We start from the raw sequence: 24836 nt of genomic DNA, 5'->3' as shown, positions 1-24836 counted from the left end.
TTGGCTGTATGGGCGTAGTTCCCTTTGCCTTACCCTTCGAGGAAAACAAAAGTGGAAAGTAAAATAAAATAAAAAACTAAAAATTTCCTCACAAACTACTTAAATCCTTACCCGATTTTTAACCGTGAAAAAATTCCCAGTCTATCAGTAGGTACTGTAATTTGATTTCCCGAAAATCCAGAGGCAATATTCTAAACCGCATCCTTACCTACCTACTACTTACCTTTACCTACTACTTACTGGCTACTATATGAAAATAAAAATACCTACATAGGTAGTATAGATTTTTTTTATAAATTACCTACCTCGGTACAAAGGTTGCATGCACATCTTATTAAAAGTGGCTGCAAATTGTTAAGCCATTTCCAGGCTACTAGTCCAAACACCTCCAACAATCCGCAGTGGAGCAACGTGAATCTCCCACCGTCCCACTGGACGTTAAAGGCTGTTTATGTTCCTCTTAGAACGTAAGTGCTCCCGAAGACGGGAATTTGCGAAATTCAATCCCTAAGCCTATAGTTTTAACAGTGAGAGTTTCTGAAACTACTCATTATTTAAAAAGAAATATAATGTAAATCTATATTTACCTTTGATGGGTTTGCTTTTGGCCCCAGACTTGCCCGAAGGCATTGACGAGGCCTAAGCTGGAGCGAGATCGCCCAGAAAGTGCCTGTTCAAGGTGCCTTGAAAGCACCCGAAACAGTTTTTAAAAGAGTGAAATATGGTGACTATTTTATTTTTAAAGCTATCGGACTTTAAACTTATACAAATAAATAGTCTCTGGTTACCCCGGTGGGAAATAGGCGTGAGTTTATGTATGTATGTAAATAAATAGGAACACTACCCGTGAGAAGTCGGGGCGAGTGTTAGATATACAAACTTTTTGGACAGCCCTAGTCGACCGCACCCTGTGGTATCGCTTCCCTATCATTACGTAAAAGCCATAATGGACATTGAATACCTACCGGTATTTATATTCTCACACATTACTGTTCAGTGACCACACCCACACACATTACTCATTACACACATCGACACAGTGTCATCTTAGTGGGTAATATAAAATAAGTATTTAGAAACGATCATTCAGGTGTCATTATAAGTAAAAAATGTTTTATTTTTTTAATTTGATGTGACTTATTGTCGATTTGGCGCACATGGCATTCGCTATTTAGCCGGACAAATGAAGAAGGCTGAGGGTTCACACCTGGTATAAAATTTAAGACAACAGACATGAGGGTGCCCAAATGTGCGCGGACGTCGTCGGGTCAGTGCGTCGTTTGAGAAGATTACTTATATTTGAAAGAATTAATCGACCCTGGTGGGCCGATAGCGACAACCACCGAATGAGTGAAATCGTCGACCACCCCGGCGGGGTCGGTATCGGGGTTCACAGCGAGTGTAATACCCACCTAAAGGCGATAAAAACAAAACTGCGATGATCTTCAGTGCGAATGTTATAATCTGTTGGGGTAAAATCTGGTTATCGATCTCGAAATATTCCGAAATATCATCGATATAAGTATTTCTGTACCTGTCTGCGGATTTGTCCTTCATTTATTATGTATGCCTTTATGTCTTGGTATTTATAGAACACCCTCATTGACGAATACTGGACGAAAATAACGTGTTCAAATATGGTCGACTATCCTAATATACAATGGGGATGCCTGTCACTATGCTGTTCATATGTCTATCGTGCTGTCTTAAAATAATGTATGACTCAGCGGGCCTAGCACCGTAAGCACGCGACTCTTTCTCGCCGCGACAGAGATCGTCTGTCTCTTTCTGTGCAGTACTGTGAGAGAGTGACGGGTGACGTATGTCGAGGCGAGAAAGGAGAAGGAGAACATCCAGAAGGAGAACATACGTATGCCAAGTCTGCAATATACAACCTCCTAGCCTTCCCAGCGAAATCAACTTGATGTCCTCTAGCGAAAATGTTACCATCCGAAACAACTACAAAATTAACATCCCAGTTGATAACTCGTTTGAAGCACTATCAGATGACAATGATTACTCGTCTTTCCACTCATCCCCCGTACGCGAGCACAATAGAAGTTGCCCTGATGATACCTATAGCGACAGTAAAGAGGGACTAAAAGAAAAACTACTTGTACTACAACAAAAATTAGACATGGCTGAAAATGAAAAAGAAAAACTAATATTAGAAAACTGTACACTAAAGAAAAAAATTGAAATGTATGAAAAGCCTCACAAAACTAGTCAAGTCATCTGTAAGTCAACGAACAAAAAACCTGTGAAAACACAAAACAGAAAGAGCCTCACCAAAACCAAGCTCAACTTCTCCCATTTAGAACAACACGGAGAGACATCTTCGCCTGTGAAACTTGCGCCAATAAAAAACTCTTGTAAAAATATTCCTGATAATAACTCTCAAAAACCGAAATTGCTCTTAATAAGTAATATTGAAAACCGTTACAACCTGAAACTTGCACTACGAGACTACAGTGACCACGAAGTTTGCCGATACCTTATTCCAGGTGGAGGAACGGAGCAACTTGTGACCGACCTACAAACAAAATTACTGGACTTTACACAAGAGGATATTTGCGTTATTTCTATAGGAGAGAATGACTTTTTGTATAACAAATACTACCACGATATTGTCAACAAAATTAAAATTGAACTCCAAAAAGTTCAGCACACAAATGTAATAATAATTCTACCTACTTACAAATATAGCCGAACTGCAAACCTATTTAACAGCCGAATAGAAATGTTCAATAATTTACTACACTCAGACAACCTTTTGCACCAATATGCCTACATACTAGACTCGAACAAAAATCTGGAATGTTCACACAGAATGTTTTCAAGAGTTGACGGCTGTATTCGTAAGTACGGCATATTAAAAGTCTTTCATGATTTAAAAAATCTAATTAGTGACATTAAAAATTACGACAGTTATAAATATGAGAACTCCATATTATGTAACAATTCTAGTATATATAATTTAGACTGTACTGTAAGAAAAGTATATCAACAAAAAAAACAACAATTAATAACAGATTACTTTAAAGAAACTAATAACTTTTTTCGTAAATAATTGCCTCACTTCAAATGAAACCAACAACAAAATGGTTTTATTACACCAAAATATTCAAAGCTTTCTACCAAAAAAAGAATTATTAGAAATTACGATTGAAGAATTAATAACTAAAGGAATTGACCCAGACATATTATGCTTTAGCGAATCATTTATAAAACAGGGGGAAGAGCGTTACGTCAAGCTAACGAATTATAAACTGGCAGCTAACTATTCTCGCACATCTAAACGAGGCGGTGTCATTATCTTAACTAAAAAAGGCTTAATATTTAAAAAAATAACAATTTCAGATAGGTATTTGCTATCAGGTACTTTCGAATGTTGTGGTATAGAGGTTACTGGTTGCGGACTAATCGTACTCTGCATTTACAATTCACATAAAAAACATAGTATGTCTTTTTTAACCAGATTAGAAGGACTTATTTATGACTTACTTCATAAATTTCCAAATAAAAAACTTGTAATAACAGGAGATTTCAACATTAATACATTAGCAAGCTCAACGGAATCAAAAAATCTAAAGAAAATTGCAGATTACTTTGGCCTAAAGTTTTATATAGATTTGCCTACTAGACAGGGAAACTGTATTGATCACATAATAAGTACGATAAGGAGAGGATCTGGTAAAGTATTATCCTTAAATTTATCTGATCATAATATGGCTCAATTGTTTACATTTCCAATTAAAAGATCCTCTATCTTTCACCAACACTGGTTTATCTACAAAAGAGACTATAGTTTAGAAAATCAGAAAAAGTTTTACAAACATCTTCAAGCAATAACATTCACTGAAGTTTATCAAGAGATAGACATTAACAAAGCCTTTAATCACTTCTATGAAATCTTCTGTATACTCTATAAACTATGTTTCCCTAAAATAAAGGTTAAGATCAGTAACAAACCCAATAAGTTAAGGTGGATCTCCAAAGGATTACGCATCTCCTGTAAAACTAAGAGATCATTACGATTCAATCTCTACAAAAGCCAAAGTAAAAATAAAATAAACAAGAATACTTACTCAAATTATTGCAAACTATTGAAAAAATGCATGTTTCGGGCACAGAGGAACTACAACGACAAACGCCTCCAAAACAGTAACAATATTGGTAGAGATTCATGGAAAATTATAAATGAAGAATCTGAAACTGTAAACTTGAAAAGTGACATTACAAAATTAAATATAAAATCAAAAATAATCACAGACGCGAATGAAATAGCTGAAGCTTTTAACGAATTTTACATACATCCAGCTAATGACATACATAGTGTCAAATCTCAAAGGGCATACAATTTAGATTACCTGCCAAATTCCTTTTTTCTTCAACCTGTTGGTATAACAGACGTTCTAAATACTATACAATCACTTAAAAACTCAAATGCTTGCGGCCATGATGAAATATCCACGAATATACTAAAAAAAAGTAAAATCGAACTAGCTAAGGTCCTCACTTACCTTATAAATCTATCATTTGAGACTGGTTGCTTCCCAGAAGCTCTAAAGCTTTCAATTGTAAAACCAATCCACAAAAAAGGTAATAAAGAAACTATTGCGAACTATCGACCTATTACGCTAATCCCTGTTTTATCAAAAATCTTTGAGAAATGCATACATAAACAAATTATGAATTTTTGTATTAAATTTAATCTCATAAAGCAGGAACAAAATGGATTTCAACCAGGAAAATCTACAACACTTGCAGCCTTTAATCTGGTCCATAAAGTCGTTTTAGGTCTTGACACAAAACAATGGACGACTGTACTATTTTTCGACATGTCCAAGGCTTTCGATTTTGTGTCGCATGACATTTTGATAAAAAAATTGTACAGCTACGGCATACGTGGACCAGCCCTATCATGGCTGCGAACCTATCTTGAGAACCGGAACCAATGTGTGGAAATTAACAAAATAGATGACCTTAAACTTGTTACCCCCCATCGCTCTAGAATTAAATCAAATAAATCTGGTGTACCTCAGGGGAGTGTCTTAGGACCTCTATTATTCTTATTGTATATCAATGACTTACCACAAATTACAAGACATGCATGTATTATGTTCGCTGATGATTTATCAATAATTATAAAAAGTAATCCGGATAATATAAATATTTATGAAGATGATATTAACAACACTATTAAATCTGTAGTTGAATGGCTTGACAGTAATAATCTGTGTCTAAATCTAAAGAAATCCAAATATATACAATTTAATGTGAAAGGACGTAAAGAAATAAACCTTAATTTAAATTACAATGGAATTACACTAGAAAAAGTAGATAATGTGAAATTTTTAGGCATAGACATCAATAGTAAACTCAATTTTGATAACCAAATAGAAAAAGTTAGTGATAAGCTAAGTAAATTTGTTTACGTCCTAAGAAGACTGTCTAGACTAACTTCACAAAGAGTTACACTACAGGCTTACTACGGGTATGTTGCCTCAGTTCTCAATTACGGACTCCTGCTATGGGGCAATGGCAAAGATAACAAGAGAGCACTTGTAGCTCAAAAACAGTGTATTAGAGCCATCTGCAACAAAGCACCTTATATTTCGTGTCGTCCGCTGTTTGTAAGCTTACGAATTATGACAGTCCCTTGTATGTATATACTGGAGGTGTTTAAATTTGTTAAAAAGCATGGACATTTGTTTAAGACAGCAGCTGATATTAATCCTAGAAGGAGACGACTACCACACGAACTAGCAAGGGACTACTGTCCAAAAACTACACTTTGTTTAGAAAGTCCTCATAACATGTGCATAAAAGTATACAATAAGATACCTGATAAATTTAAAAACGGACCCACTAAAGTTATGACTTTTAAATTACGCGAATGGCTTATTACTAATAGTTTTTATAGTATTAGAGAATTTTTGAATTTTTGACATTTGCATGCTAATAATAATTAGCAGGATAGAGATGCTGTAACACTGCTTTATACCATATTGTGACTCTGTACCTACCTATCCTAAGCGAATAAATGATTTCTGATTTCTGATTTCTGATTTCTGAAAGAGTCGCGCGCTTACGGTGCTAAGCCCGCTGCTCATCCCTTTATGTCAATTTGTAGGCCGTTTATGTTACATAATGTGGGATATAGGAATGAAAAATAAAACCACAAAAGTAATTTTGAAATAAGTGATTATTATTTCATGTAACTTGATTGTCTATTACCAAGCGTTGGCATTATAACTATTAAAACAGACTACACAACAAATATATTCTATATAGATAAACTTTTTCAGCCAAAAATATAAAACTTTGGTTTCTAGCTTATAAGATTTTATATATTACAATTTATATTAATTTAACGATTACAATTGGTGTTACTTTATTAAGACGTCTTGAGTATTTAATTTTTCTGGATTAACTTTTAATACATAAATATTGTACGAACCAAAACATACGAACTATTTACGACGGCTTTTAAACACAGGTTAGGCATGCATGCCTATTTACTTGGCCTATATGCCACGTATAAAATGACGCCCTTTTTACTGAATCGTTTTTAACTTTTTACTAATTAATCCTATATTTAGAGAATGCTAAGCATATGCATACAATCATGGAATAGTAGAAAGACGTTGGAAAGGCCAAGTGAGCCCGAAATACGCATATACCTACAAGTATGAGCAAATAGTTCATACTTCAACTTTGCACTCCACTCGTCCACAAACTTTACGTTGCACGGAGCTTCACGATAGCATATCAAAAGGTCGTCATGTGCATTATAACCTACAGGGCACAGAAAAGGTAAAAACCTTAGTATGATCTGTTATTTATCAAAAAGAAAAATCTTTTGTGTGCAGTATCTTACGAAAAGTAATGACAAAATTGGTTCCTATCACATAAAATATAGGTACATTGTCGGTGAAGTGGCTATGGAATTTGAAAAGCAGTAGAGCTATCGTAGTTATCTGTTTGCAGGAGTAGTAGAAAAAGAGAGTGGGGTTGAACCGGCGACAGCGGTTCTCATACAAAATGCGCGTTAGGGCCTTTCCAACCTCATTCTTCTGTTCCGTGCATACAATACGTGTACATTTTGGTTCGCATTCCATTCTACTCTAAAAGTCCGACTCAACAATCTACAGACTAGATCGTCACTTCCAAACACATTCAAATAAGGGAACATTAACATGGTTTTCATGGTAGAATAACTAGAGTTATGAACCCATCACATTGGTCTAATAGAAACTGGTGAGGCTTAGGTGCTTAGTACATCATGCAATCGACGTACGTCTGATTACCCAATTGGGAATAAAATTTATACCGGCTTGCTTCTCAAACGGGGAGCGCCTCGACTTACACTGTCAAATTGAATATAACACAGTATGATGTCTACGTAGATAAACTCGCAGCGTCTATTTGTCGAACCCTGCTAATACTTGTCGCGTCTAGGTACCTGCTTCTAGTAATCTTGTAATTTATTTTTTGATATTATTTATTTAATACAAATTTGTTTGTGTGTTTCTTTAAACGGCATTTATTAAAGACTTAGACAAATCGAAAGTGTTCAATGGAACAATTAATGAATTTTTGGGACATTTGATAACAAAGATGACAAAAAAATAAATATACCTAAAGTTATTCTACCATGATACTTATCACATAACAGAAATCAATCATCTATGATGACTATTTACAGACGTACCTATTTACAGTACAACACAAATTAAGTTCACAAAGTATGAAACAAGATATGAAAAAAATACGATCTTAGAATGTACTAAGAAAAAAAGGCTGTGTTCTGCCGCGGCCTTTTTAGTTTCATGACTATATAATAAGACGCATTTAAATAAAACTATTATGTATATTATTATGTGGCCAGATCTTAGAATTGATCATTTCATTAAATAAAAAATCATTCGTTGGCCACATCATGATGTAGTTTGGCCAGATCAATGAACACAAAACGTTTAACGATCTGAGCAACTAATGCATAATTATTTCATGATATGGCCAAACGTTGGCAATCATATCGTAAAATTAGTAACAATATCCACCGGTAGTGGCGCTGGTGATAATTATATTTAAAACTTGTTTGTTATTATAATCGATGAATGAATGTAATTTGTACAATTTTCCATATCGAGTAGGTAAATAAATTAATCGACTATTCGCATTTTTATAACACCACATAACATGGACACCGCCTGCATTAACGATATGGCCAAACATTGATTGAAATATCATTAAATGTCGATGTTTCAACAATACGGTCAACTTAAATTGGCTATTTCATGAAATATGACCATTTCATGAAATGGTCGAACACATCATGAAATGATCAATTCTAAGATCTGGCCACGACATTATTTAAATCCTTAATAACTGAGCCAAAGATATATAAAAACAGTAATGTAAGTTAATTATCGTCAAACCGTTTCTTTCAACGCAATCTTTTGAAACTAAACTGTGTTGTTCTGTAACTATTAACTTGATCATTAAAAATCTGTCCATTGGGGCTTTTAAACAACACATAATATTCATGCATACAATAGCTGTAGCACGAACACCGCATATCTCGCGTCACTTTGTTTATCGCATATTTATTTATGGCGTCGCGCGTCATATACGTCCATGCGACGGCTACAGATAAAATATTACGGCATAAAATGATCAAGTTACTTAAGGCACTACACGACTGGCTTTGAGCCTTACGTAAAAGGATTAGGACTCATTTTATATACACAATTTGGCCCCTAAATAACTCTGAAACTATTATTAAAAAGAATGATACACATGCAAGAAAACTTTCTTAAATTAAATGAAACTTGGACTGAAGCAAAATGGATCCCTTATGACGTTAAGTATAAAACAGTAGTCGGCCATAACTGAACGTCATCGGGGGCGATTATGAAATAAAAAATATATAGCGTAGGAGCACACAGGTACCTCATTATAATTGAAACAAGATGTACTTGATTGTCAGTGTGATTAAATGAATATTTGCCGATAATCATTGGTAAAAGAAATGGTAAAAATATTTCAAAGTAACTGTCATTTTAATGAAAGTGTCTTGCCACTTATCAAGGATAAAATCGAGGTAATATAATACAATTTCAACCCCGAATATTTAATATAACAAAACGTAGCATAAAACCACCTTTTGGCACCAATATATAATTTATATATCTTCTTTTACTTAATCCAGATTTGCACCTTTAAAGGAAATCTAAGGCATATATGCACATTTTGGGACTATTTTAGCATATATTAACATCTAAATCACGCAAGCGCAATCTTTAAACTAACATCTAGAGCCTCAAACAGTCTTTCCGTATATTTCTTCACAATCACAACACTTTTGCATGTAACATTTTGGACAATTTTCATAACGTCTATTGTATTAATTTAGTATATATATTAAGGATACCACCAATATTTTATAAAGTTTTCATCTAAATTGAAAGCGATAGAGATCATATATTATAACAGAGTTCTATGTATATATCTGTCCATTCATTCATATCACAAAATGTCTGTTTCTATATATACAAAATATTCGACTAATCGATAAACTGTGGCACTTTTTATGTGCCTTTATAGTCTTAAAAAAATACACTTTCCGAAAGTATGAGCTCTTAAGTCCATTGTCTTCGTATGTTCTCTCTTCTATCTGGTTTTGTGATGTATCATCATGATTGAAATTAGGCGTGTTGTTTAGTTGTCTGTACTCTACTTTTCGCTTTAAATTTGTAAAAATAAGTTCACTGTCTTCCTAGAGAGTAATCGAGTAAAATTAAGAATTCGCAACAGCGATAGTCAGCGATACGGCTCACCTATCACGTTGGTACAGAAAGCCCGGTGAGGTATGGGTACGTAGTTCATCTTGCGATGGATGTACCTCTGACCACTTCAATTGGGATATACTTAGTCGAACTTATGTTATGCATCAGCAATATTGTTTTTGTGTTTTTAAATTTCCCGTGTCCATATTCAGCATAATCTGCTTGTTTTACACAGAAGTAGTTAAGGCTTCTTATATATATCCTTTATCAGTACTTTGGGGACTGTAGTCTCTCGACTGTTTATAATCCCGTTTTTCACTCGAAGATGTACTTGACAATATAGAGCTTAATAATTCCTTAGCGACATTAATAATCACGTTTTCTTCTTAGCCTTGTTGTCTTCGAAGATGTCTTTGAATTCGTTTAGGAGGATCTCGACGACGTGGTTCTGTTGTATACAGTCGATGGCGATGTTGTGAGCTTGCTCTGCTGGGGCCCAGAGCAGGGTGGGGCCAAACACGATGGCCAGGTTTGCCGTATGCATGCGGTTCCGTTCGCTGAACTGTGTTACCCTGTGAAAAGTGATGGATCTTTTATTATCAGCTCCAGTGGCCGCCAAAATCAGCCAAGACGGGACCACCCTGGCTGGCAGCTCCGGATCTACAGGGGAGTAACTGGATTGGGCACACACGCACACGAACCGGCGTGCGTATATGAAATGATTGATGAATGTGGAGAAAGCAAGTGTGTCAGGATCGAAGCAAATGGAATTCCATAGTCTCTGCTTACGCCGGTGGGAAATAGGCGTGAGTTTATGTATGTATGTACAGGTTCAGAGTAGATCTTACTGAACTATAATGATAATATTTGTAATTTTTTGTAAGTACTGTATGTAATTATTCCTGTATGTCACAATATGACTAAATGTGATGAACGCAAAAAGCATTTACTTCCATCACTTCATTTTTTTTTGACGTGACTTATTGTAGTTTTGCCGCAGATGGCATTAACTACTTGCCCGGACAAATGGAGAGCGCTGAAGGCTCTCACCCAGTACAAAGTTTAAGACAACAGGCCTGAGGGTGCCCAGTTGGGCGCGAACCTCGGCTCAGGGCGTCGTCTGACAGGAAATATATTTGAAATAATTCGTCGACCCTAGCGGGTCGATAGCGATAAACGCTGATTGAGGGAAATCGTCGACCACGCCGGCGGGGTCGGTATCGGGGTCCTGAAGTGTTTGGTGTCGCGAGCTGATTGGCTGCCTAGAGTCCGGCTAAATAGTTAATGCCATCTGCGGCAAATCTACAATAAGTCACGTCAAAAAAAAAAAACTATGGCTAGAGTAATCGGGTCGTCGTCTTCCTCTTTTGTGTTCTTGTGTTTAGTATTAGTATACATAATATTAATTTACCTGAGTAGATGTTCGAGTAGGAATTTGAGGGTCTCCCGGTTGCACTGCGGCAGTGAGTGAACGATGTCCCGGAACTCCTTGATCTTCGACTCTCTTGGTTTTATTGCTGGAAAGTAAAACCCAATTAATAATTGAACATAAGCTCACGACTACATCCCGATTGGGGTCGGTTTACATCCATCGCAAAATGAACTAAGTACACACACCTAACTGAGCTTCCTGTTAGACCAACGTCATAGGTCGGCCGTATCGCCATCTATAATGGTCGAGACGGCCTGCGTGGTCCAGTGGTTGAGCGTTAGGCTCACAATCAGGAGGTCTCGGGTTCGAATCCCGGTGGGGAAATATCACAAAAAATACTTTGTGATCCCTAGTTTGGTTAGGACATTACAGGCTGATCATCTGATTGTCCGAAAGCACATTAAGCCGTTGGTCCCGGTTACTACTTACTGATGTAAGTAAGTAGTCGTTACATGAGTCATGTCAGGGGTCTTTGGCGGCTCAATAGTAACTTTTGCACCTTATCGTACCTTTATGGGGGGCTTTGGCGGATCAATATTACACTAGACACCAAGGCTGGTAAGGTCGGCATCGACCGCTTGATAAGAAAAAGGTCAATCGTGGACTGTTCAGAATGAATGTGTATACACACACATTTATTAAATTCACTTACAACTGAGGAGCTCGGTGGCGCAGCGGTAAACGCGCTCGGTCTGCGATTGTTGAAGTTAAGCAACTTTCGCAAAGGGCGGTCATAGGATCGGTGACCACAAAAAAAAAGTGTTCATCTCGAGCTCCTCCGTGCTTCGGAAGGCACGTTAAGCCGGCTGCATTAGCAGTCGTTAATAACCATCAATCCGCACTGGGCCCGCGTCTCCCTATCCATCCATAGGGATGGCCCGTGCCCCAGCAGTGGGGACGTTTATGGTCTGATGATGACTTACAACAAGCGGCGAGGACCCGGTCGAACATGGAGCAAGGGATGAGGGGCTCCTTCAACTCGCGGAAGAACAGCTTCAGCGATCCCGTCAGCACGTGGATGTCAGTGCTGTTCTCTATCACCGACAGGTTGTTCTGATCCACCTGCAACCATCAGGACACTGGTTATATCAAGTTCTCCAAAAATTTCGAGAGGCTGAATTTTGGAAAGAATACTCTTCTTTTGGAAGTCCAAAGAACAGTTTTCTAAGTTAGTTCAGAACAAGCCCATGTTCAGACAGTGCCCCAGTCTCTGTGGTCTATTTCTTGAGCATTGGACTCACGAACCGGAGGTTCCGGGTTCAAATCTAGATGGGGACATGTCACGAAAATCACTGTATGAAGCCTAGTTTGGTTAGGACATTACAGGCTGATCAACTGATTGTCCGAAAGTACTAGTTACATGAACAATGTCAGGGGCCTATGGTGGCTCACTAATAACCCTGACACCAGCGTTGATGAGGTTAGTAATGCGCTAAAGGCAAGACTGATTTTGGACTTTCAAATTTGGACCTGTTGAAGAAATAAGTTATACAATTGGTATATTTGGTATGACTTTGTTGAATATTATAATTATCTCTTGGTTCTTTTGGTTACTACTTTACAATTTTCCTACCATAAAACATGGACGTAGCCAGCTAGCTAAACTAAATTTTTACAATAGGTTTGCGCTAGACGGCGCTAGTCTGTGACACCTGTCAAAAAATCCAAAAATCAAATAATAGACTCACCTCCAAGCGTATCTTCTGCACCTGGCTCAGGTTCCCGCTGGCGCGGTACAGTCCATCAGTGCACATGTTCTCCTCATTGCTCTCAATTTCCCTGACGCAGGCCACAACGAACTCCGGTACCCTGGGGCTGGCAGCTGGACAAACCTCCTCCAACTTACGGCCGAACACTGGCTCCTCTGTAACCAAAGTGGTTGGGTATTAGATTTTGAAGGTGACGGTGATAATAAACGTTTTACACACGAAGCTACACGTTTGTTGGCAACCCCAACATTTAAATATTTTTATTACTATGACAACATTTGTTGCATCACTTCCGATTTTCTTGTGCTCCATTGAACTACTGCATAAATTAAATACAGTGAGTTTTGGTACTCTGGACGTTTTTATCTGACAGCCTCATCCTTAGACATCCAGCCCTCTACACGCTAGGAATATCCCACCCTAATCCTAACAACGCTACAAGAATTTCTTTTTAACTACTTACTTAGCCAGAAACTTGTATATAATCTGTGTTTTTATGCCTTGGCCAGATCATTCACTACATGGCCGGGTCAAAAATAAAATGTGGGTGTTGTGAATACATTTTGCGATTTTTATATTTTTACTATTTGCTCGGACAAATGGGGAGCGCTTAGAGGCCCCATCCAGCATTTTCGTAAGATAAAATGTATTAGGGTTCCCGGGTGGACGCAAACCTAGGGTAACTTAGGTAATCCAAGGGTAATGATGTTTTAGGATAGAACATACTTCTAGAACATTTTTTTTAATTTGCTTCTCTCCAAGGAGAGTAGAATTATTACAAGGTTAGGTTAGGAGAGAGTTAAAAAATACCATTTTTAGAGACTTTCCAACCAGTTTTTGATTCCAAAATTCCTTTCGAACTCAAGTTAGTAAAAAAAACACCATCTAAAACCACTAACTACATAGTGCCAAACCAAAATCTAGAACCACACACCTTAAAACTAGGACAATAGGGTAGTTTCCAACTAGTCAAATCAGTTACTTTTTACTAAACACGAAATTACTTACTATGGAATTTTTATAAAAAAGCAACCTGTGACATCATAGAAACACGTGACAAAATGTCGCACTTATTATTATTTTTTTCTTTATTAAAATTCATAAATAGGTAGTTTAATAGAAAAAAAAAGAACTTTTTTGTCATCTTTAGATCTGTCTCATTTAGTAATCAGAATTTCATAACCTATATTTGACTAAGGAAACTACCGAATTAGGTGAGGATTAATAAAATAAAACAACTGTAAATAACATACAAAAATATTTATAAACACCTACTTACAACTGCAGTAAAAAAAAAAAAACAATAAAAAAAAATAAAAAAAAGTCTGCGAATGAGATGCGTCATTTAAAAATCTTTTTAGTTTTTAACACTCTTTTAGATTCATAATTTTGTTCATTTGTGAACATAGGTCACAGCCATGTTTGTAATGGGACAAGTACAGCCATAATAGGATATATTTTATTGTTGTAACGATTGCCTATTTTTTATTTTTACCTAATGGTGCTGATCCTGGTAGACACAAGTTTAATTTTAATTTAAACTGTCAGCTTTAAAACTATCTCTATTTCTATCTTGCACTTGTTGTAAGTGAAGGACAACACAATTTTAGAGCCGTCAGAATATAAAAAAATAAAATTTTGTCCGCCAGAATAGGCACCATTGTGCCTTATATTGTAAGGTTAAACCATTTCCCGATTTTAATATCTAAAAACCCAAGCAGATTCAACTTGCAAAACAAACTTTGGTCAAACACCAAAGTTAATCCAAAAATACAGCTGATAGCACACGCGACGCGACAACTAAACAGATATATAAAACGCGATTATTAAAGTAGACGCAGATTGTACGCTGTCTATGCAGATAAACGGTGTTATATAGGTGCGTAGACAGCACACTGTGCATCTATTGGTTGTCACGCGGTATTTGTTACGCAGCGTTACCCGTGCCGCGGATTTTGTACAAGTTAATAACCACTCACTAAACTACAAAACACCATCAAAATAAGCAAAATGTACAATATTTGAACAAGTAAGTGACAATTTAAATCACGGGATCCGCTAACCTGAAGATTTGACAGGTCCGGTTTTTTACAGATGCGACTGCGTGATCATCCAATCCGCGAAGAGAAAACCAGTCCAATACAGGTTAGGTCACTTACCTCCTAAACGCGTTTCCCATGATTGTCTTCATTGTAAATATTGTCAATGAAGACAGTGTATAATAATGTACTGTTCAAATATCAACATTGTGCCAGTGTCAATCTACTCCAAAGTGCACTCCAACACATCTATATAAAATGGGCCAAACCTTGGTAGATCCCCTTCTTCACTAGAGAATCCATTGTTGGTCGTTTTGCGAAGAAATTTCGCAATCTTCTTTTCACATGCGACTTTGGGATGGAAACTTCCGTTGAATCACTGAGGTCTTCGTTGCTACTGCCACCGGCTGGAAAAATGACATGGAATAAAGTGACAGAGAAGATAGCAAGAGAGTTGAGAAGAAGAAAGCAAGAGAAGGAGTCAAAGCTAGAGAGTGAGTGAGCCCAGAACCCAATGATAAGCTTGTTATTTCCCAAGAAGCTAGAATATCCCGTAGCCTTGAATTATTTGGTATTACAGAAAATTATAGGCTTAAACTTAAATGAGGATTTAGGTTTTGATCTCTTAATCTATCTTAATATAGACTTAGGATACCTAATATTCAATATATTATAATATAATATTTAATATATTATAATACTGAAATTGATTTTTTGCTAAATATTACACATATTCTTTATTAAATCTAGATTTTCAATAACAGAAACGACTTGCAAATGAGATACAATTGAGAAACAGAGACATAATTGAGAAACATAAAGTTAGGATACACAAACACGTAATTAGGATAGACATACACATATGTAGACGATGATTAACTATATACAATTTTGTCTACTTACTATAATAGAATTCTTCTTTATAACTTCACTTTTTATGAAGCATTAAAACCATATTGAATTTGCCAGAACAGTTCAAAAGTTACTAAGTTCAAAACGCTATATAAACCTCGTGCATGCTTTAACAAGTTCATAAAAATATTGCCGAAATCCTTCAAACCTAAAGAAATTAAAATATAAATACACACACGTTTTAAAACCAATACTTTTATAGAAACTGCGGATCAAATTCTACAAGTACCTACGTATCAAAGGATTTTGTTATAGATAAGATACATAGTATCTTTGATAAAGATACGAATGTACCTGAAGAACTAATTTCGATTAAGCAATCGTTTATTTCAGTTGGCGGATAATATGTCAATAATGGGTGAGGCCACAGTAACATGTTGGCAAAGATAAAGTTTAAAGGAGTAACATTATGCGAAACACAAGAACAGGTTAGATAAAATATCTAAAAGTATGGGTCCTACGCTACTGTGACAAAATACTATCTGACTAATACCCCTCAAGCTATTTAAGCAACTAGTAAATAACATCCGAGACAAATCTAATAGGTATCAATTTAGAAACAATTAGAACTACAGACTGTTTTATGAATTCAACAAAAGGAGAAAACACCAAAGTGTTGACTGAAATGTAATCAAAATAGTAACCTCTATTCCTGAGGAACATCATGATAAACAAATACATACAACGACCAATTTAAAAGAAAAAACAGTCGTCAATACAGGTGTTTATCAGTACGGCGACACAAAAACGCTAGTTGCAAATGTAAATAGATGAGTGTATCTACTAACTTGAAGTAAATAAGGAAATAGTGGGTGAAACTCGATTGTCTATACCCATGAAAACGACTGACTGGAAGTGCTCACGATAATCCTAAAAAAAAACAACTTTAAAAGACACATGAAAACTTAAAAAAAAATAGCGGTGGACATAAAGAACTTACATGCAATTCTTTAACATAGGGCTAAAATGCTTTAGGTGCATGTTTAAATAAATGCAATTATCATACAATTCGACTGAACTTTGCTTGGTTGTCAAATACTTAATCCCACGTTCATCCCTGGTTTGTTTTTTTTATTTGGAAGGTGGTTAATCTTTCTTAATTATCAATGACCATTTTAAAATTTTAAAATACTTATACATACTATTCGTGTTCCAAAAACGTTTAATTTTACTTCTTATTTGAAACTTTGAATTTTGCACTTCACCATTTTTTGCAGTGTCCTTTTTAGATCTGCCTATTTTAGCCAAGTCCTCTATAGACTTGTATATATTTTCACGACTTTGTTTCCACTTGCTCTGCATATTAGAGCCGTCATCAATACTACTCCAGCTGTAAATAATTGCATATCCGATCTCCATATTTTCGGCTTAATTTATACTTTTATAACACATTTTCTTTTGTGTGAAAATTGTAAGCTGTTTAGTTTATACACTGTCCTTATTATCATTACTATCACTTTGATTTCAGTCACGCCTATTTATAATTTCTATATCAGTCACTTTTATTTTCTTTCCTTTTAAATATCCATTTTGATTTGCGTACTAATATTCACAAGCATTTTTGTTTGGCACTTTTGTTTACGCACGTAATTTTATTCTTTTTTATTGTTTTATATTTCATTTACTACATTAACTCTTGTGAAGCCACTGTCTAGGGCATCCGTATCATTAGTGACTAAGGACGTGATAACAAACACAGCACTAAACGTATATTTTTAATTACTGTAGGTAGTATATCTACTGATAAACCTTACATATCAGATAGGGCAAGTCCAACAGCACTTCTAGCGATTAAGACAATCGTCATAGACAACAATTTTGTGTTTTTATCAATAGGATCAGATAATATTTTAGTATTTTTATCATCCTATTTACGTCAATTATGTTTAATGAACGCCAAATCAGAGTTGGTGGATTCGATTTCCAGACGGGTGACCTAAGGAAAATAATTTCTTTAATTTATTTGTCTCTCCACTAACCTGCATTAGAGCAGCGTGGTCAGGTGTGCAGCAATATTGTGCTTGATAAATAATGATATAGGCATTTGATATTGGCAGTCACTGCGCTCCTGTGGTACACCGGCTTGCTTCTCAAACGGAGAGTACCAATGATTTATTAATTTATATTAAGTGCAGTTTTCACTAACACGGTTAGCTCGACCATTATAGACGGCGATACGGCTCACCACCTATCACGTTAGTCTAACAGAAAGCTCGGTGAGGTGTGGGTACTTAGTTCATCTTGCGATGGATACTCTACTACCTCAATTGGCATATAGTTGTGAGCTTATGTACGTATGTATGATATTGATAATCACACTGAAACCGCAAACCATTCATGTTTTTTCCTTCTTAGATATGAATTTATTTTATTCCCGGTTTTATACATAATATAAACTATGAACCAAATAACTATTGCAAATTATCTAGTATAGAATAATAAAAAATCTATTCAGTGTACTAAAATATTTCAACGAAACGAAAATGATGTAAAATAGATGATTTCTCAAAAGAGAGAACATAAAGTTGCTTTAGAAAAACTTGCTGAAAACCCAAACAATATCTTAGTCACACTGGATAATCTTACGTGAATTATTGATCAAACGGAATCCATTCGATATGCAGCCACAACCGGTCATTTTAACCACTATATAACACCATATTCAATAGTTTTAACACAAACAACTGAAGAAAATTCAATACCACTTAAAATTAATACTGAGAATGAAGAATGTCTTAAAAGGAAATACACTAAAACTGATATAAGAGGAGTTATAAACAACAACGATGATTTCAATACAAGTACAACATAAGACTAAGCAAATGAGGAAAAACGTACTGAAATATAGCTACCGTTTACCGGGAAGGGATTCGTCATACAGCGAGCCGATCGAAGCTAAAATCCATTTTATAGAAGGCATAACTTAAAACAGAATGGATGCGATTATTCACCTATCGAGAATAGACATACTTCTAAACATAGTTCATGGAAATATATAACAAACAATATTTAGAAAACCGCCTTTTATGTTAAAAACAATGGTACAATTTTATTCATAAACAAGAAATGAGTGTGCTCCCCAGGGTCGTATTCTAGGACCGATGTTATTCTATTAAGCCTGAAGTGAGTATTAGATTATGTCACTTTATACTTACAACAATAATTATTCAATGAAAATATGGTGACAAGTCTAATGACAGCCCGTGTAAAAGCTATTACAGGAATGTCAGCATCGATAGAACTTTAGATTTTTTCTAGATTTTCTAGATTTTTCCGCTAGATATATGACACAGGGTGTTAAAATGTTTTTTTAAAGTACAGATAAAAGATACGCTTCATATTTAGAGACTCACATTGATAATCATGATGTTAATTTTGATGATTCTTATAGCTAACAAGTTAACTGATATAAAAGCGAGAATAATTAGAAGGATTTTAGTAACATAGCATAGGTAGTCAAAATATACTGTATACTAACCATGAAGTACTATTTACACTAACACTAAATGTTTAACACACCATTCTTATAATGTAACACCCTAAGAATAACTTTTAGACAAGTAATTATATTTACAAAATTAATCCTCATCTATATTACCTTCTTCTTCCAACTCTGCCGTACCTAGTTCAAAGCTTTAATTACCTACATTATTAATATTAACTAAAGGTTTAATATCTTTAAACACATTTCATTCTTTTTCTGTCTTATCTTTAAGTTGTGCTTTCATAAGTGCGTGTGAAGTCAGCGAATCGTGCTACCCACGCAAAGGAAAATAAGACATTTGTGTGTCATTGTTTTAGTGAATATCTGATACGAAGAATGTGCAAATAAGTAAAAACACGAGATCGTCAATTTTCTACATTAGGTTGCAAATTATGTTGCAAACAGACGCCTAATCGGATAACTCAGTTTCTATATTGACGTAAATAAATCCTACCCTGTGATAGGTTGATAGTATAACTCCTGAAAAATCATTAATATTTTAGCCAATCATAGGATAGCATTCTATCTATCAAGATTGATAGAAAGTGGGTTACACGAACACTCACATATTAGACAAATTTTACGTAGGGTACCACTTTCGATTGCACCATACTAGAAAAATCGAAGTAAATTGTAAGAAATTATGGAATAGGATATAGGTATCTTTCTAGTTTGTAATTCTCTAAGAATTTCGTGTCATCTCATTTTTTAAATTATCTGCACATTGATCGTAATCTTTGCTGTACAGTATTTTTTACATAGTAGGTAAAGGTGTTATGAAGTCTGATACAACTTCTACACCTAAAGATGCTGCTATAACATTTTCAGGCTCTATAAAGTCTGCCAGTGTCTAGATCAATACTGACCTTTCTGTTGGTTCCGGTTGGCGTGTCGGGAGACAGGGGGGGTGCGGCCTAGGCTCTCCAGATCCGTATTGCTGCTCTGGTACTGTGGGGGGTACTCGTCTACCTTCGGTGGGCCCTGGGGTGGAAGAGCACGGAGGATTTTAAAAACAAAAATTTGTTTTGGTATTTTCTTCTTTTTTTAAATAAAATTAAATATACCATATTGCACAGATTCATTTTAACATGGAGACAACACATGTACACAGTGCTCCAAAGAAATTTCTTCCAGGCAACCAATGCCAGGATACAACCATTAGCAAGTTTTGTATGGTTTCATTTCATGTGATGTTATCGGTTCTAGTGCTAGGATTATGTATGATCAGCAAAGGTTTCTAGTTTTTGGTCATGAACACTGTTTTTGATGACGTTGTTTTTGTGCGTGATAAGCAAGTATTTGACCACACACCAGATGTCAAGTGACGATGTGGCCGAGGGTGGGACATGCTTATCTAGAAAGTGCCTATTCGCTATGGTCTTGAAGAGGCCCAGATTGTACTTAACGGGAAACAGATTCGTGAGCAGAGAATTCCAGACCTTTCTGTCGGTAAATCTGACTCTGGGAGGTTGTGGTACTCACCAGTTTGTAATAAACGTTCTGTATACACTTGAGCCACCGCTTGGCTCCCTCCTCCGTCTCATCCTGGAGGAGGTACTGGTCGTAGCCCACTGTCAGCACCAGGGATCTCGTGTACCTGGAATATGCACGTAGTTACACACATTCTAATAACAAGAAGTTATTCTTTGGTAGAGCTGTGGTAGCCCAGTTGCTCGCTCAACTCTCACTGTGAAGTCGCAGGTACTAATCCCAGCACGAGCCTAAACTAATGACATTCAAAGTTTTTCTACGCATGTTCGGATCATAAATGATTATCGCGTGCTCAGCGGTGAAGGTAAACATCGTGAAGAAACCCACATTTCTTAGAAGAGTTTCTGAGGTATGTGACCTAATCTGTCAATGTGTTTCAGAACACAACATACCAGCCCAATCGCTGGTATTCCCTTCGCGGGTTGGAAGGTCAGACAGGCAGTAGCTTTCGTAAAAACCAGACCTGTCAAATCCTTGTAATATTTTTATGCACATTGTGCAACAGTGTTAGCAAGTTGTCTTTGATTACTTTCTCCAGCTGACTGTCTCTCTACTACAAAAAATGCAGGGGAAGGTACTCTTGAACTTCATGAACTGACCTCCTAGTATGCATCTGTATGCACTGCATGATGTGGGCGTTCCTCAGTGGCAGCACCAGCTCCGCACGCGGGGCTGTTGGGCTCGGGGGCGTGCCGGGGGGCCGAGGCATTTTCTGCAACAATTGTAAATATGATACAATTGGCTACTTGGCAGTAAAGTTGTAACAATAAAATATGAAATATGTCACATCTATTGGATATATCTTATAGCTAATTTAAGAATAAAAAAAAAACTTAGTCACCATAGTTGTACAATTTTTCATAAATACCTGAAAAACAAGACTTACAGTGGCGTAGTAGGTCTTCTGGTCCTTGTAGAAGACCAGCGCCGTTGGGGTGAGGATCATGTAGCAGTCGAGCCAGTTCTTGCGGCTCTTCTTGCCGCTCTCCGAGAACTTGGTGCGTTTCACTGGACCCTCCAGGAGGACTGTAGCCTGGAAACATAACATTGCATCACGCCTGTATTCCCTGAAGGGGTAGGCAGTGGTGTCTAGTACAACCACTCTTCGCCAAATATGTTTAAGTCCCATATAAAAGGGGGCGAGCCTACTGCCACAAACCAGCCAGAAATCCTGGAAATCACGTGATATCAAGTGGATATTAACCCAGAATCATGAGCTGAATCATCCCCCTCAATAAACGGAACGGTGTCCCTAACACCCAGTATAGACTGACACCAAAGCTCATTTCTAATATAACAGAAGATAAATCATAAATCTACCCTGCGTTCGACAGCGACGCGAAACTACAGTCGCGCACGCGCAGCGTCTCTTCAAATTCAAAATTCAAATATATTTTATTGCACCAAAATAAAAGAAAATAATCTCTTTTGTATTTTTTTCGATCGCGGGGCGTCTGTGCTTGTCAAAGTTTAAAGAAAGACGCTTGACGAACTATCATGGTCATGGCATTAAAAGACTGCAACATCAGTATCATACCTCAGCAGCATGAGGCATCATCATCCGAGGCGCAGGCACAGGGGACCGCATCCGATGCTTCGGAGCCACCATGGACCTGGATTTGCGACTCCTCGCGTACCCTGGCTCCCGGTCCCTGACCTCCACGTCCAAACTGTCTCCAGAAGATGAAGCTGGTAGTTGGAGGTGGTTTGGCCTTCTGTTCGCGTGGAGAAGGTTCTCTGTTGAGCCTCCTGAAGTGTTAAAGAAGACCAGAATTAGTGTATTGAGTGAATCGTAATAAAAAGAGGCCAAGGAACTTGCAAAAGATCGACAAATCTGGAAAAAGCATTACCGACATGACTCAACCTCTTACAAGGACGTCTTGAAACATAACCTGACCGCCTGCGATATCTCCTCTGAACGCTGAGAGGACCTTGCTGTTTTAAGACCTGAGTGGCGTCATTGTGACAGAACGGGGACAGCCAACTTGGAGCAAAAACGCCAAACACGCAAAGATCGTCCCAAACCCATCTGTAGCTACACTTTCAACTCTGATGGACAGCTATTCTGCCTCCAATATGACCCGGGTGTTCAAGACAAAGTTTGGCTTGGCCAGTCACATTAGAGCGCACGAGAGAAGAGACTGAGGTCGCCATTGTCGAATACGACAAGGAGGACTATATATATATATATATAGAACTGACACCATATATATATATATATATATATATATATATATAGCTCTTAAATGATTGGCTGAAGGCCCTAGACGTTAATAAAAACATAATATATTGTAATACAATTCACATACCAAATCTCTTATTGAGCCTGACGAACGGCGGGCTATCAGAACTGGCTTTGCTGAACCCTCGCTCCAACTCCATGCGACTCCTCTCCGAAGTAGGGCTCCAGTCCTGCAGCTGCTCATATTGACGAACTGAGGACTTGATCGACGCTGACTCTGGGATTGGACTCTCCTGGAAAGGTGGACAAATATGGGTTTAGCATTGTCATCTGGGGACCTAAAATTCGTCGTGGTAGCCCAGTTGGTAGAACGCTTGCCTCTCACTTTAAGGTCGCAGTTCAAATCTTGAGGAAACCCATATTCCCGAGAAATGCATTTTCGGAGGTATGTGACCTAATCTGTATTGGGCTGGCTTTCCCTTCGCGGGTTGGAAGGTCAGACAGGCAGTCGCTTCTGTAAAAAACCGGACCTGATCGTCAGGTTAAGTAATCGAACCCTGTAAAAAATCCTAATGCTAGGTAGATGATGATATGGGGGTCTAAAAGGGCCACTTCAAACTTGAATTGCTAAACAGCAATATTGCAATTTGACATTTATGCGTGTAAAAGTAAGTGCGCAGTGTCATAAAACATCAAAAATACTTATACATTGTTTTAAGTTTACGCGGTTATTATCATAATTAAAACACATAATAACGGGTTCTTACCGCGTTTAAATGGGGATATGAGACTCCCGATATTTCGACACTGTTGCAAGTGTCAAGATCACGGGATGACTGATGAGATTGGAGTGGAGTAGGTAGATCCATAATTTTTTTTTTTAATATCGGGAGTCTCATATCCCCATTTAAACGCGGTAAGAACCCGTTATTATGTGTTTTAATTATCAAAAATACTTAGCAATATTGCTTATTTAGGTGATTTGGTTCAATCTGGCCTAATTATCTCTCTGATCGGGTGCTCGACTAGGTCAAAGATAAAATTATAAAATGCTAATCTAGAAGTAGAAGTCAGTCTAAGATGATTAAAAATCAATCTTATTTTACTTTTGGACTTATTTTCAAATTGTATTTATGAATCAAATAACCAATGAGTACGACGTGTGACATTTTTTATTGATGACGTCACAGGACAGTATTTCCATACAAACTCCAAAGAAAACTTTCGTTTTGACGTTTCGTAAAAAGTATCTCATTTGACTAGGTTATTGTCAAGTAGCCTATTCTTGTTGGTGGTATAATAATGGTTAATAAGCAATATGAGGAAAATGCCTTCATCCGTAATGTTACACATTATTATTACCACTAGCTAAGTCAATTCTTCGTAATTTAGTGCGGTATGCGACTTGCATACTAACAAGGTTATACTCACTCGACTTCAAATAAAATCAAATCAGACGATCACTACCAGGAATCAGCCATAAAAAAATCACTTTGTGATCCCTAGTTTGGTTAGGACATTACAGGCTGATCACCTGATTGTCCAAAAGTAAGATGATTCGTGCTTCGGAAGGCACGTTAAGCCGTTGATCCCGGTTATTACTTACTGACCTAAGTATATAATCGTTACATGAGTCATGTCAGGGGCCTTTGGCGGCTCATTTAATAACCCTGACACTAGGGTTGATGAGGTTGGTATTTCACCTGACAACCCACACGATAAGAAGAAGAGCCATAAGAAAAATCACCACTTCCATAGGTATTGTAAATTAGGTAGGTAGTTATTACTTA

At 36.9% G+C, this 24836-nt stretch overlaps 1 protein-coding gene and 1 long non-coding RNA gene across 3 annotated transcripts in view; both read right to left on the bottom strand.

Moving 5' to 3' along the window:
• Positions 1–6190: 6190 nt before the first annotated feature.
• The window catches only part of LOC126376346 (uncharacterized), a 125812-nt gene continuing 107166 nt past the window's right edge, over positions 6191–24836 (bottom strand). The window contains exon 2 of the long non-coding RNA XR_007567707.1: positions 6191–8961. This is a non-coding gene — a long non-coding RNA (uncharacterized LOC126376346). The remainder of the gene's footprint in view (positions 8962–24836) is intronic.
• Positions 6191–24836, bottom strand: part of LOC126376201 (rho GTPase-activating protein 12-like) — a 56642-nt gene continuing 37996 nt past the window's right edge. Inside the window, exons 3-13 of one of the 2 annotated variants that reach the window (XM_050023442.1) lie at positions 23174–23339; positions 22402–22613; positions 21751–21897; positions 21464–21576; positions 20856–20970; positions 20240–20354; positions 15247–15384; positions 12918–13093; positions 12153–12291; positions 11209–11314; positions 6191–10369 (exon numbers count right to left, since the gene is read on the bottom strand). In XM_050023442.1, the coding sequence (XP_049879399.1) occupies positions 10171–10369; positions 11209–11314; positions 12153–12291; positions 12918–13093; positions 15247–15384; positions 20240–20354; positions 20856–20970; positions 21464–21576; positions 21751–21897; positions 22402–22613; positions 23174–23339 (1626 nt within the window). In that variant the 3' untranslated portion in view covers positions 6191–10170. The remainder of the gene's footprint in view (positions 10370–11208; positions 11315–12152; positions 12292–12917; positions 13094–15246; positions 15385–20239; positions 20355–20855; positions 20971–21463; positions 21577–21750; positions 21898–22401; positions 22614–23173; positions 23340–24836) is intronic. The other variant, XM_050023444.1, reaches the window with a different exon arrangement.

The sequence above is a fragment of the Pectinophora gossypiella genome, chromosome 20 (assembly GCF_024362695.1).
Source record: "Pectinophora gossypiella chromosome 20, ilPecGoss1.1, whole genome shotgun sequence".
Taxonomy (NCBI): Eukaryota; Metazoa; Arthropoda; class Insecta; order Lepidoptera; family Gelechiidae; genus Pectinophora; species Pectinophora gossypiella.
This window is presented reverse-complemented; position numbering and strand designations above follow the sequence as displayed.